The sequence below is a fragment of the Paramacrobiotus metropolitanus genome, unplaced genomic scaffold (genome assembly GCF_019649055.1).
Source record: "Paramacrobiotus metropolitanus isolate TYO unplaced genomic scaffold, Prichtersi_v1.0 Parri_scaffold0000130, whole genome shotgun sequence".
NCBI lineage: Eukaryota > Metazoa > Tardigrada > Eutardigrada > Parachela > Macrobiotidae > Paramacrobiotus > Paramacrobiotus metropolitanus.
This window is the reverse complement of record NW_026570350.1, coordinates 149913-165324: the sequence shown is the minus strand read 5'-3', so window position 1 is coordinate 165324 and position 15412 is coordinate 149913. Positions and strand designations below refer to the sequence as shown.

The 15412-nt window shown below is 45.4% G+C and overlaps 1 protein-coding gene across 1 annotated transcript; it reads left to right on the top strand.

The window, feature by feature from the left end:
- Nucleotides 1-5781: 5781 nt before the first annotated feature.
- LOC129598836 (centrosome-associated protein CEP250-like) lies at nt 5782-7155 on the top strand. The gene has a single exon (XM_055496915.1). The coding sequence runs from the start codon at nt 5782-5784 to the stop codon at nt 7153-7155; it is 1374 nt and encodes a 457-aa protein (XP_055352890.1).
- Nucleotides 7156-15412: the final 8257 nt, after the last annotated feature.

Genomic DNA, 15412 nt, shown 5'->3' with positions numbered 1-15412 from the left:
TGCATCACTACTTTGGAAGTATTACAGTACTTTCAAAGTACTGCAGTACTTTCCAGGTGCCTCAGTGCTGAATCGCCTGTTTCGGCCTGTTCGGAGATGTTCGGGAAGGTCACTTTTGTGCATCAGCACTTTGAAAGTGTTACAGTACTTCCAAAGAACTGTCCTACTTTTAAAGAACTGCAGTACTTTCCAGGTGTCTCAGTACTCAATCGCCTGTTTCGGCTTGTTCGGAGATGTTCGGGAATGTCACTTTGGTTCATCAGTACTTTGGAAGTATTACAGTACTTTCAAAGTACTGTCCTACTATAAAAGTACTGAAGTACTTTCCAGGTGTCTCAGTGCTGAATCGCCTGTTTCGGCCTTACGGGGAGGTCACTTTGTGCATCAGTACTTTGGAAGTATTACAGCACTTTCAAAGTACTGTCCTACTTTCAAAGTACTGCAGTACTTTCCAGGTGTCTCAGTGCTTAATCGCCTGTTTCGGCCTGTTCGGGGATGTTCGGGAAGGTCGCATTGGTGCATCAGTACTTTGGAAGTATTAGAGTACTTTCAAAGTACTGCCCTACTTTTAAAGTACTGCAGTACTTTCCAGGTGTTTCAGTGCTCAATCGCCTGTTTCGGCCTGTTCGGGGATTTTCGGGAAGGTCACATTGGTGCATCAGTACTTTAGAAGTATTACAGTACTTTCAAAGTACTGTCCTACTTTCAAAGTACTGCAGTACTTTCCAGGTGTCTCAGTGCTTAATCGCCTGTTTCGGCCTGTTCGGGGATTTTCGGGAAGGTCACATTGGTGCATCAGTACTTTAGAAGTATTACAGTACTTTCAAAGTACTGTCCACTTTAAAGTACCGCAGTACTTTCCAGGTGTTTCAGTGCTCAATCGCCTGTTTCGGCCTGTTCGGGGATTTTCGGGAAGGTCACATTGGTGCATCAGTACTTTAGAGTATTACAGTACTTTCAAAGTACTGTCTACTTTCAAAGTACTGCAGTACTTTCCAGGTGTCTCAGTGCTTAATCGCCTGTTTCGGCCTGTTCGGGGATTTTCGGGAAGGTCACTTGGTGCATCAGTACTTTAGAAGTATTACAGTACTTTCAAAGTACTGTCCTACTTTCAAAGTACTGCAGTACTTTCCAGGTGTCTCAGTGCTCAATCGCCTGTTTCGGCCTGTTCGGGGATTTTCGGGAAGGTCACATTGGTGCATCAGTACTTTAGAAGTATTACAGTACTTTCAAAGTACTGTCCTACTTTCAAAGTACTGCAGTACTTTCCAGGTGTCTCAGTGCTCAATCGCCTGTTTCGGCCTGTTCGGGATGTTCGGGAAGGTCACATTGGTGCATCAGTACTTTGAAAGTGAGACAGTACTTTGAAAGTTGGACGTAGGGTAATACTTTCTCCGTACTGACGCACCAAAGTGACCTTCCGAACATCCCGAACAGAAACAGAGACTGAGCGCTGAGACACCTGAAAGTACTACTAAAGTACTGATAGTGAATTACTGCCATAGCAGTAATACAGTGCTGTATTACTGCCGTAGCAGTAATAAGGTACTGCAGTGCTGAATAAAGCAAAGTGCTGCTACGCTTTAAAAATACTATAAGTAATGCTTTGCAGCTAAGTAATAGCTTTTAATGGTTACCGTAAACAATCGGATTCGAGTTAGTACTGAATAAATGTGCGATTCATTAGTAGAGTTAATCCTTGATAAAAAAGACACACAACGAAACCGAATAGAAATACTGTAATTAAGGTAGACTTTTCTCGAGCTGATTTTACCTCGCTTACACATTTTTCAGGTATAGAACTACTTCCTACCTTAATTTTTTTTGAAAGAAATTGTTTTAGTTGTAGTGTGATGGTACTGGAAGATTATAAAGTACTGCAGTACTTTGTAGCAGTGCAGTTCTTGTGCAAATGCCCCATATATTGTTCGCCTGTTTCGTGATGTTCGGCGATGTTCGGGAAGATCACCTTGAAAATGTTTTGGTAGTACTGTATTATTTTAGTTTGAAATAAATACTACAATATTTGTAGTGCGTAAGCAGCGTAAGTACTTACTGTAAAGTGCTTTCGCCATCGTTCGCACCACAAATCAGTCGATTTACGAGGTAATGCCGACGGCTTTCAAGTTGACTTACAAGGCGCTGCTGCAAATTATACAGTATGCACCTTGGCCCAGTATTAATTTGTGTATAACACGCAGTGCAAGTATGGCATTAGCAGATATTTAGCACCACATTTGTTTTACAGTAGTACTGCTACCCGTAGTACTCATGGTTGTCTTACAACCCTTTTACTAAATCACGGTTTGTTGGTGTTGTTGCTGTTGTTGCATAAACATACAGCAACTCATACTCATCCTTTTACTAACTCACAGTTTGTTAACTCATCGCGACGAAAATTGACTAAGCACAAACTGTCTCCAAGCGACTGTTAAAGAAGCATGCGAAATCATTATTGTCAGTAAAAGTACTGACTAAGTTTTTATAATAGTAAGTATGGGCTTTATGGTTGCATGAGTACTGTACTGCTCAATAATGCGCATTCTGGTTCAAATCAGTACTGTAGTTAACTATGAATCTATTAATAACAGTTTAATAAATACACTAACTATCTAAGAAAAGCAGCATGTGAATCAGTATGACTGCAGTGCAAACAGTCTGTGTAATCACAAATAAAAAAAATTCGCTGAAAAACAGGAAATAGACTGTACAGAAATTTCTGTACTATGATACTAACCGAAGTTAATGGCGCCACTGTACTCTGAAATACTTAGTATGCTGCTGCCCCAAACCCCACGTGTACGACTGCGGTTGAGTGTAAAACAATGGAAGTTATTGAACTAAGGCTTTAAAATTTTAAATTGGTTGATGGGTCAGAGTTTTAGTAATGCAAAGTTATATCCTTATTATGCCCCAGTGCTCGAACACGACGTGAATTTTCTCGATGTCGATAAACAACCTGAAAAAATTTAATGAACCGTAAATACTTGTAAATGCAATTATGCAAGTACCAGTGGTGCACAAAAATATGCACCATAATGTACATAAACATGCACCATAATATAAAGGGCATATATGGGCAGAGTAGCAAGCGGCGAAGGGCCGACGGTAGATACTATACAATAACTGACAATTGTGAGGTAAGTAGTGGTTAGGTTCATGGTGCACAAAACATACGGTGCATGCACCAGTGGTGCATTAATATGCACCGTTGGTACGGATCTTTACTGGTGCCAATAGTCATCTGCAAAAGCGTATGTGTACAGTTGATAAGACGGACCCTTGTTAGCTATGCACCGTATTCGTATTTCGCAGGGAACGAATTCAGATGTGTTACGTTTTCCAAAAAATGTCTACAAGCGCTTTGCTATCTTTTCCTGTCTTGACTCCTTAGGAAAACAGGCACAATACCGCACATTCGACACACTTTTAAATACGGGATGTATGCCGGTGTGAGACCGGGATCACTAGCGTTCACGTCAGTGGCGCTACGCCTGTGGCGCTACGCCTTTGGACTACGTGTCTGTGTTGTGTCTCTTGTGATTGGCTTGCGTTCTGATAGTGGGCGCGGCATAGCACGTGCTGCACAGCGCTGCACGCTGTTGAATTGGCTCTACGTTTTACGATCGAGCTGCGCCGATCAGTTGTTGATTTTCTGTTCTCCAGACTTTCAATATTAAAAGTCAGCTATTAGCAGTGCGACGTTTCGTGTTTCCGCGTAGTTCGCTATCCATACTGCATAGCTCACTCCGCAGGATAGATTCTGTTTCTGTCTCTGTTCCTGGATCTATTCTGGATCTAGCTTTAGATGGTAGCAGAGCCGACAGCGGTTCTCTGATTTGAATTTGTCAGGCAAAGTTGGCCTGTTATCGGACGTGTTTCTGTGACCAGTAAGGCACAGGTCGGTGCGACAGCAAAGCGCACACCACAAGCGGTGCAATTCCTTCATCGGACGCGAACTTCCAGCTTCGGTTTTCGGTACAGTGTCTTCAGCGAAGACCTGTGCTGTTTCCTTAGCTGTGCAAGAGTACAAGATTTCAGTCGGCAGTGTTCCTCGGTACGGAGTCTTCAGCGAAGACCCGTGCTGGTGTCACTGTTACTCGGCAAGGCTTCAGCGAAGCCTAAGCCGTGGGCCACAAGCGGCGAAGCGCCAAAAGGGGCGCACGGGACAAGAACAGATCAGACTCCTCCAAACTGGAGTAGAGCGCCACTACTGTTGCTACGGCAGTCAGCCGGCACAGTAACCGACCAAAAGCGTGCGGCACAACCGTTACGGTAAAACCGGCGGCAGCGCGGGAGCGGAGTGTGGAGAAGAATCTGGATCATTTGGATCATCTCCCCGTGGAACGCGGAACGGACGGACGGTTAACAGGTAGAAAACCGTTAATAATTACGAGATTGGCTAGTTAGTAAAATTGGCAATTTTTATTGGTCCGTTCTGAGCTGAGCGTAAAAATAGGCGGAGTTTTGCACACGGCGCGCATGTCTGGCCGTTGACCGTGACGTCAGGCAGATATAAAATTTTAGAGGAGCAACGTGATTGGTCAGTTATCTGAGCTGTGATTGGTTGAAATTTGAACTGAATGATTTGCGCTAGCTGACCAATAGGAATGAAGTAAACAACCCGGATGGGGATTTTCCGTTGAACTCGAGTCGTAATGGGAAATTTGATTTGAGATGAGATAATTGAGCGGGAAAGTGACCTTTTAACTTGAATTGAGTTGAGAAGTGACCTTTTGAGTTGAGACAAAGGAAAAGTGACCTTTGATTAAATTGAGCTGGAAAGTGACCTTTTAACTTGAATCGAGTTGAGAAGTGACCTTTTGAGTTCAGACAAAGGAAAAGTGACCTTTGACCACAGTCGAGTTAGAAAGTGACTTTGATATAATTGAGCTGGAAACTGACCTTTAACTTGAAACTGAGTTGGAAAGTGACCTTCTGAGTTGAATTGAGTCAGGAAGTGACCTTTGAGACCAGAACAGGACTTTTGACCTGAAAAGTGACCTTTACTAAAAAAGTTGGAATTGTCCTAAGTGACTTATTTAAGTGACCTTTGTGATCTGAAACTGACGAAAGGTGACCTTTATCAAAGCGAAATTGAAGTGAATAGTGATACAGCGATATCAGCAGCTGTAGGATTTCATTTGCTAACGTGTTTCAAACTGTAAAAAACGGTCTCGAAGTTTTGTCCGAAAGTGACCTTTTAGGGCAAACCTCTCGAACTTTTTACCGAAAAAGTGACCTTTAAACGGGACTTGGTCGAAATTTTTCAGTCGAAAAGTGACCTTTAATAAGGACTTAGAAAAATTTCGGAGGTACAAAGTGACCTTTAGGGAAATTGAATAAACCATACAATAACGTGTGTGTGAGAACAATTGACAGGAGCGTCCAAGTTATCCGATCAACATGGACAAAGAACAAGAAGAACCGACATCTACCAGCAGTCAGGGAAGCAGGAGCTCCCGAGGATCACAACAAAGCGCAGTTGATCCATATAAGAAGGAATACAAGTCGCTCGCGCGTCCAGTCGGACATGATAGACAGACCCGAGCGGCTGTGACCTTTGCAAGAAAAGACAGCAAAGGCAGTGATAGCACATACCAAGTGGCGCTTGGAGCTACACAGAATGAGGAGAGCTCCAGCGGTGACGGAAAGGATACTCCCGCATCTGCGGCGGGAAGTCAACCGATGAACCAGACAAAGGTCACAGGGGAGGAAAAACCCACAGAAAGGGGAGCGGAACCAGTTGGTACATCACAGTTGGATGCCACCACTGGCGGAATGAATGAGCAGGATACAAATGTGAACCTGGCTCAAGTGGAAATGAACAAGACAAAGGCCACGGAAGAGGAATTGGTTGAATTGGGATTGAGTGACCTTTCACTGAATGACAAGGCGGCAGAAGATGACCTTTGGGCAACTCCAATGGTCTCAGATGAATCTAATGAATCGTACTTCACCGATGACGAAGCGACGATGAATATGTCCTTCCAATCGGCGATGAGACTTGCTGACCGTGCTCAAGGAATGACACCTTTCAAGGATATACCGGAACATCTCATCGAACGGACACAGACGGGAAAGGTCATCAATGTAAGACCGCCGTCGCCGAATAGCCCCACGTCAACTCTGAGGAGGCGCGTGAAGGATTTGGAAGATGAACTCCATAACAAGGAAGACCAGACGGCGAGACGAAAACAGGAATATCAAGAGAGGTTGACATCGCTTGAAACCCGGTTGTTTGAGTTGGAACAACAACGGGGTTACTTGGAGAGCACAGCAGAGGAAGGGAAAGTGAAGTACGAAAAGCAAAGGGAACTGGCTGAAGAGTACTTGAAAATGGTTGATGACAGAGAAATGGAAGGTCATCTTGCGGTCAGTGAACTTAACGAGAGCATGTCAGAAGAAACAGCGGAAAGGTCACGGCACTTAGCCGAATTGAAAGACGAATGCGACTCACTTAAACTTAAGGTCACCGAAGCGGAAGCCAAGCGAGACGAATACGCGGCCAAACTTGTCGACGTGACCCAACGATTGCTGACAAACACCAACGAAGTGTTTAAGTTGAGAAATGAATTGAAGTTACGGGACGAGAACATTGGAACCCTTCAGAAAGAATCACAAAATCATCAGAAGAGAGCCGATGACGCTGTCAAAGTGGCTAAGGACCTGAGGGAGCTCACAGCCACTGAAGGTGTGAGGCTGAAGAATGAAATTAAGCAGGTGATGGAAGAGAACAAGTCGTTGAAAGAAGATGTTCGAAAGGTCACCGAAGAGAATACCGAGTTGAAAAAGACTGCTAAGACAATTGCCGAGCAAGGCATGAGGTGGGAACATGAGGCACACCTTTTGGACGAAAAGGTCACGGTACTTGAATTGAAAGATAAGGAGTGGCAACAATCAGTCCACCAGAAGACGCAGGAGATTATCAAGCTCAACACGGAGCTGATTGATATGACCCAAACGGTGATGACAAGAGAAGATGAGGTCACCCAGACGAAAAACCAACTAAAAGCAGCAGTCGAGGAATACACAAAGCTGGAAAGGGATGTGACCCAGTTGGCGGAACACATTAAAAAGGTGGAGAATGACACTGAAAAGGTCATTCAGGAGAAGACTTTCCAACTCCACCAACATATGTTAAAGGTCAAGTAGGAGAATCAGAACTTGAAAACGGAGAAAGAGGAAGTCCAGTTGAAAGTCCGTCGCCTTGAGGATGAGAATAAGGCGCTTGTTATGTCTAATAAGCACAAAGATGAACAGCTTCTGCAATATGGAGTCAGGACTTCAACAGTGGAGTCGCCCCCGCCCAGTTACAGCAAGGCGCACGAAACGGGCACGGGTAAAAGCTTCCACTTTGAGATGCCGCTACGAACCGGCACCGGTAAGGGGAGTGTTAAAAATGAAAGAGAAGGAGAAAAGGGCAAAGAAGACAAAGAGCCACCTTCGGAAAGTAACCCGCATATGAGTCGAGGTGACCCTTCACAATTTCCCTCGCATTTTGAAACAAACGTGTTCATCGATGAAGGGCGACGGGACAGACCCTCCAGCCGGCAGGAGCGTCCAAGGAAATCCCGTTATGGAAAAGCGAAACGAAACCAAAGTGATGATGCAAGTAGCGAAGAGGACGAAGACCAGAGGGCAGAAAATACAGCGGTGCAATTGACAAAAGCACTCAACTCGATGGCCCGGAAAACACCACTCATGACCTTTGACGGCAGTCGTGACACAGTGAGCGGCTGGACACGACTAGTAAAGGAAACCCAAAGAACCTACCAGCTAACGGACGACCAAATTATGATTGAGATTGCTAGCGCGGTGAAAGGTCCTGCCAAAACTTGGTTCGAAGGTGAAAAGGACATCGCAGCAGAAGACAGAATCGAATACTCAATAACTGAATGGATGGATAAATTTAAGGATGAATATGGCGATAGAGACGAAGAAGTCTTAGGCTTACGTGAAGCCTATGCAAGAAAATTCGAACTCGGAAAGGAATCGCTTGATCAGTATTACCAGGCGATGATGCGATTCAAAGCAAAACGGATTATCACAGAGAAACAAGCAGTGGGTTTCCTGATTGAAGGATGTAGAGGGGACAACGAACTCTACAAAGCCCTGCGCATACAAAAGTGCAAGACGCCAACAGACGTGAAAGATTTCTTCAGACATTGGGCCACTGGTGAAGAGAAATATAAGGCGCCTAAAGGTCAACGTAATCAAGAATACGTGACCATCCGCCAAGGCCAAGTCGAAAATGTACCGCAACAGAGAATGGTAGCTGCACCACCCCAGCAACCAGTCGAATACCGCGCAGAGACTCCGGTCAGAGAGGTCACGGAAAAGGTGACCTTTATCGACAGTCAGACGGGGCAGCCGATAACTTATGCGATGGTAGCGGCGATACAAGCGGCGGCTCAAGTGAGACCGGCACCTCAGAATGCGGCTCCACCGGCACCACAGATAATGGCTCCTATGAATGTCGGGTTACCACAACAAGGTGGGGGTAATGGAAATTTCGGTGGAAATGGATATGGAAATGGAAACTGGAATGGAGGCCAAGGAAACTTTCAGAATCAAGGTCAAGGGCAAGGCAACTTTCAGCCAAACAGAGGAAACCAGAACAATAATCAGCAAAATCAAGGGTCACGAACCGAATTCAAGTTCCAAATGATTGACGGATGGGTGGCGAACAACGTTCAGATGTGCCAGTACTGTATGTACGGCAATCATCAGACACAGGGGTGCAAATTCGCTAACATACCACCAGAACAGAACCCAAACCTGTTTGCCTTCAACGAGTGGCAACGACTGCGCGGGCTCGGTGGTTGGCGCCAAGCGGTCGCAAATGGATATGACCTGATCACGCAATGGTATCAAGCGAAAGCAAACTTTCAGAACCAGCAGGGCAACGGAAACTACGGAAATGGAAATGGCGGTGGCCAGAATGGCGGCTACGGCCGTGGTGGCTTCGGCCGCGGCGGCTTCAGAGGAAGGAACAGAGGCTATGGCCGCGGAAATTACAGAGGCGGTGGAAATGGAGGCGGAAACTACCAACAGGGTGGTGGCCAGCCAAACGGAGGCGGCCCGGTGAATGAACAGCAGGGAAATGTGCAAGGCGCGCAACAAGGCGGGGCGCCGGTTCAGGGAAACGGGCAAGATCAGTAGGCACCGGTGAGCCTACTGATCGACCCGACCCTAAACCACCGGATAAAAGGGAAAGGTCACCACTGCAGAATGGTACTGCAGTGAATGTGACCACTGCAACGGCTATATGGATGCCGTTAGCGAAAAAGCAAAATGGACCGGCTATATGGATGCCGCAACCACAAGAAACGGCTAGATGGATGCCGCCACAGCAAAGAGAAACGGCTATATGGATGCCGTCATCGCAAAAAGGAAATGGAACGGTTATAGGGATACCGTCACAAGGTGAAAGGTCACCGCAGAATGGTACTGCGAGTGGAAATGTTCAAGTGGATAAAAGGTCACCGCAGAATGGTACTGCGAGTGGAAGCGCGCAACGGGACCAAAGGTCACCGCAGAATGGTACTGCGAGTGGAAATTGTCGTGACGGTAGCGCGACACTGCAAAAAGTGCAGCAAAATGAAAGGTCACCGTATTGCAGTGAGAAAGTGTTAGCTGAACGTCGTGCATTACGTAATGCCAAGATTCGACAAGCGCTGTTAAACCAAAAGAAACCGCAAACTGATACCGCAGAAGAAGTGGAAATGCACCACGAATGGTTCCGGAAACAGATAAATGGCAAGTCGAAAGACCAAAATTCACCACCGCAGAACGATACTGCGCAAGAGGAAAATGAGCAACACGCGAAATCCCGGAAATTTTTGGCAGTAAACGACAAGGCGAATGAGCCAAGATGCGATTGTTACGGGGAACCAAAGCCAAAGTTTTGGAATTGTTCAGAAGACGAAGAAGAGAAGCGAATAAGGCAAGAATGGATTAAGCAGAATATCACCGTCATTAGTAATGATGAAAGGTCACCTTCTGTTGGAAAAGCCCAAGTTAAAGGTCAAGGAGCGAGTGCGAATGCGAAAGGTCACGGCGACAGCGTCGTGTTAAAAGGTCAAGAAACAGACTTGACACTGCGAACAGCGCAGCAAAAGAATAAGGAAATGGCACAAAACTCCGATGACTCACTTGTAGATGCAATAACGCTGCAACAGAAGGAAAAGTGGCAAAAAGTGGCCTACAGACCGAATGGCAATCACGGGATGTGGATACCCGTAACGCCGAAGGCAAAGCAGAAAGCGAAAATGTCACAAGAGGACTACTGGGACATGCAACAGTTGCGAACGCAATGTGAAAGAAAGCGACTAGAAGAGTTGGTTACCGGGAAACCAGCGCAAGGGTCACCGAACCCAGTCCCAGCATTCAATCCAGAGGAATATGAGAAGACACTTGCTGACTGGAATTATTCACGTAATGCTCCGCCACAGGATAAACCGCCGAATTATGGAGAAAAAGTCCCCATACAAAAGCTGACAGAACGGCGGATTTGTCATGAAGCGCAACGAAAGGTCACAGGACTTAGCGCAAAATGAACAAAAGGACGGTCAAATGAGATGGCGCAAACGCAACAGAGTAACGCAGTTGAAAGGTCACGGGACTTATCGGAGGCACTGCAAAAGGATGCCAATGACAAGTCACCAGCCCGAACAGACGGAATGTCTTCACAAATCGATCCGACGAAAACGAACAATGAAGTCTCCGCGAAAGTGATCGAATGGATGACCGAAAAGGATATGACATGGTTACATATGAAAGGTCACCAGATGAGATGAAAGATAGCGAAGAAGACGAATTGAAACGAGCGGACCAAATAACAAGTGAAGTCATTGAGAAGCTGAGAGATAAACGAAATGAAAACCGTAAAGAGGAATTGATCCATCAGACGATAAACGAAATGACTAAAGGTCACATGGATGGCACAAAAGCAAATGAGCAAGTGCAGAATGTGGAAAAGGTCACCGGTGATAAAATGGCTACAGAGAAGCGAACAAATAAAGAAAAGCCGCGAAAATATTACGATGTTCGGACTAACGTTCCACACAGGATTGATAAGTTGAGCGAGATACTGAAAGGTCATAGCACTCCAGCAAAAGGACAAGTGCTTCCCGATATGGACCCAGGACCAGTATCGCTCATTCCTGTGAAATGTAAGATTCATACACTGAAGATTCAAAACGGAAAACTGCCCAAGAGAATTGAAGCGTACACACACGAAGTGAAAGTGGGAGACATAAAGGTCAACGCAATGTTGGACACCGGCGCTGAGACGTCGCTGATCAGCAAACCGTTTTGCGAGAAGAATGGACTTCACATGCTCCCATTGCCACCAGATAGATTGGTGAAAATTAAACGGAATTAGCGGAACGTCAGGATTCCTGGTGACGCACTACTGTGTAGCACCAGTGACCTTACGAAAGAAGACAAGCGAACATTCATTCTACGTCCGACCGAAGTGTGACGACGTACAAGTGTTATTGGGATTTGACTTCTTGGAAAAGAAATTCGTACTGTGGATAACGAAGGTGAAGAAGAGAAAAGAAGATGACCCAAAACCAGTTGCCAAAGTACAAGTCGGAAAGGTCACCGAACTTGCAAAACAGACGGAAAGGCTCAAACTGTTAATAAAGCGCTAATCCCAGTACCAGAGGCACCGGGAAACGAAAAGAAAAAGATGACGCGAAAAGAATTGTCACCATTTGAGCAGTTGCAAGTAGATCCAGCAGGAGATCGAAAAGACATTAAATCGGACCTTGCTGGCACAGAAGGGAGAGAAAAGGTCATCCCAGTACCAGAGGCACCGGGAATGACAAAAGTGCAGCAGGAAGAATTATCCCAGTACCAGAGGCACTGGAAACGGAAAAGAAAATGGAAATGTCGGCAAGTTATCCCAGTACCAGAGGCACTGGGAAAGGAAGACGAAAGGTCACCAGCAACTGAGAACTTGGAACGAGAGCGTAATTCGAACCTTTTCGAACCACGATCTGCTACCCAAAATGAAAGGCTACCAGATAAAGCCAAAGAGGAAGTAACAGAACGTGACTCTCAAAAGGAACCCTTTTTCGAACCACGACCTGCTACCGAAAGGTCACCAACACTTGAAGAGATAATTGCCACACAGAAAGAAGCGGCAGTTGCAGCGAAACAATCGCTTGTGCCAGACATGGAGTGGGTAAGCCTATCCCAGTACCAGAGGCACTGGAAATAAAGACGGCTAAAGTGGGAAGGATAAAAAGAGTGAAAGGTTACGAGTTTTGAAACGAATAGTTGAAGAGGAACAGATGTTTACAGGCGAAATCCGCGACAAGGCACTCGAACAATTGAAAGGTCACCGAACAGAAAAAGAACCAGAGGTCATTGAAATACCCTCTGAGGATAAAAGCGTGACTCCAATCGAATGTGAGGAAGATACCACAGTACAGGAACAGGTTAAACCTGAAGCGAGTCAAAGGACATTAACTCCAGAAGAACGAGCCGGGAGTTGTCACCACGGTTACTTTGAGGATCCGTGCAGAGTGCAACCACAATGGGAATGCGCGGAATGTTGTGAAAATGCCTCTCAAGATGACCCTTCAGAATGGCCAAGATGTAATGCCGCATTAGCAGACCTTAAAGGTCATGCCCAAAAGAAAGCGAAAAGCATCATGCGGACAAACGAATGTGGAAACCACACATCGAACGGTATCATTGGAATAGATATCGAACGTGGTTGTCATGTGTGGAAAGTTTTATAATTGGAAGAGGCAGATGGCTAAACCATTGGTTGCAACGTGTCGAGAAAGGAATCCAAGATCCCCTTGATCCGGTAGCAACAGAAAGGAGATTTGAACGAGAGATAGAAGAGATGACCGAAGAAGGAGAAATGTGGGAAGAAGCGAGAGTTGACCTTTTTCTGGGACTTCCGTGTGAACCACATGTATAAAGGTGAAGGGAGAACGATCATCTTCCCGGCAGGACTTGGTACACCTGTCTACGAATCACTTGAAGTGTACTATAACGCGTTAAAAGAGGGAAACGAAAAAGTATTCGAGAAATACTGGGATAAATTTGAAAGAGAAATTCACATTTGATGTAAAAGACATGCGAGAATTACAAGTAACCCGGAAAAGAAGGTCACCGGGATTGATGCAAAAGAAAAAGGTGACCTTTGCACCAGATCCAGATGGAGGACTACCCAGAACGAGGTGGTGATACATGGTGCATGTATGAAACGATTCCGAATGATGAATGGGTCACCGAAGAACTGATGGCAAACTGCATCTTTGTTGGTCCTAAACGACCTAAAGGTTACGAAACAGTTCAACAGGATGAAGTCGATAAGGGGACACCAAAAGAAACAGAGAATGAGGAACCAGTTGAGATAGCCGAAGGACAATCGAATGAAACAGAAGAAAGTTCAAAGTCGGCTTTCGATATTGCGCAGATGTTAACGGACAGAGGTGAAATGTGGAAAAGGTTTAAAGAGGAAGTTGAAAGGATATCGAACGAACAACAAAACCCAGTAACTGAGGCAAAAAACGGGGAAAGGTCACTCGATAACGGTGAGGAATGTCCGCCGGTCGAGTTGACCGAAAAGCCATTAACGAGCCGCGAAGAAATAAATGAACTGGAAAAGTCAAAATCGGACGAAGAAAGGTCAAACTCCGACCAATCAGAAAGGTCACCAACGAGAATTCGGGTAGCAAGGAGTCACCCGAGAGTCGCTGCACGAAACGGGCGAAAGGCAAAGGAAGGGGACAAACCTCTGCTCAAAAATTCGAAAGCGAAAAAACTTAGCGATTCGCAGGAAAACGAAAGTGACCTTTCATCAGAAGACGAAGGAGTTGATGAGCGCCCACTCGAAAAAGCTGACAAAGGTCAAGCCACTGCACAAGAATATGAGAGCAGTAATTCGGATTCAGAGTGGACGAGTTCAAGTGATAACTCAACAACTTCGGAAGATTCAGGTGTAAGTGACCTTTCGGAGCAAGAGGATTTAATGGACTTGGATGAGGATGACGAAGTAGATGAGAAAAGAAAAGGATATTAAAGTCAGAAGATTGAAAGTGGAAAAAGCTAGAATGTCGAAAGACGTGATCAAAGTCTACAGCGACCAGCGAATCAAGTTGAAACCGTCAAACTGCACACGTGTAAAGGTCAAGATGGGAAAATATGCACCGGCTCAAAACAAGTTGATGTTTACACCGGTCCCACAAGTGGAAACTGAAGTGCAACCGTTGGCAGGAGTGACGGACCACAGGAAAATACTCGAAATCGTCATTGCAAATCACAGTAGCAAATACCGGATCGTGAAGAAAAATCAGCTTCTCGGCTACGTTGAGCCGTACGAACATATGGAGAATGTAAAGGTCAACGCAGGGACAGTAAAGAACGTACTCGAAGACCCTGAGGTGGACGATACAACGAAAGCTGAACTTACAAAAGATAATCGAAAACCTGAAATTGGGACCTGACCTTACCCAAGAGCAGAAAAACGACGTGTACAACGCGTTTTGGGAATTCTGGAAAGTCTTACCCACATCAAAGAAACCGTATGGAGATGTGAAAGGGGTCACTCACGTAATCGATACGGGAGACGCGAAACCAGTTAAATGCAACCCGGCCAGAACGAGTTGGACAGGCCGTGAGTTTATAACGAAGCATATCGAAGAAATGTTGGCACAAGATGTAATTGAACCGTCAGATGCCGAATGGAGTTTCCCAGTCGTACTGGCAATAAAGAAAAATGGCGACGGAACAATGGGAACCAAGATTTTGCGTCAATTACATCATGCTTAACAAGCTAACGAGAAAGAATAACTACCCGCTACCAAACCCGGATGAGTTGCTCGACGCGTGCGCAGGCAACAAATATTACGGAAAAATGGACTTACAAAGTGGATTTTGGCAGATCCCAATGGATCCAGCGTCAATCAATAAGACGACCTTTGTTACGCAAGATGGAATGTACCGATTTAAAAGGATGCCATTTGGCGTATGCAACGGACCAGCAACATTTCAATTGTGTATGGATAAAGTACTTTCGAAAGCGAAAAGAAAGGGTTGCGTTTTCGGGTATATCGACGACGTGATCTTCGCCGGAAAAACTTGGGAAATTTTCATGCAGAATCTGCGAAATGTTTTAATGAGTCTGGTGGAAGCGGGATTCACGATTAAGCCAACGAAATGCGAATTTGGAATGAGACAAATGGGATTCCTGGGTCACATACTCAGTGAAGATGGAATTCGAATGGATCCGGAAAAGGTCACCGCGGTCTCAGAGTTCAAACGGCCTCAAACAGAAAGGCAGTTAAGGTCATTCCTTGGACTGGCGAATTATTATCGCAAGTTCATAATGGGATACGCACAGAAGACTTGCCACTTGTATGAGTTGCTGAGACAAGAT

Bases quoted from the DNA above. Each gene is read 5' to 3' on its own strand.
- LOC129598836 (XM_055496915.1), top strand. From the start codon at position 5,782: ATGAATGAGCAGGATACAAATGTGAACCTGGCTCAAGTGGAAATGAAC.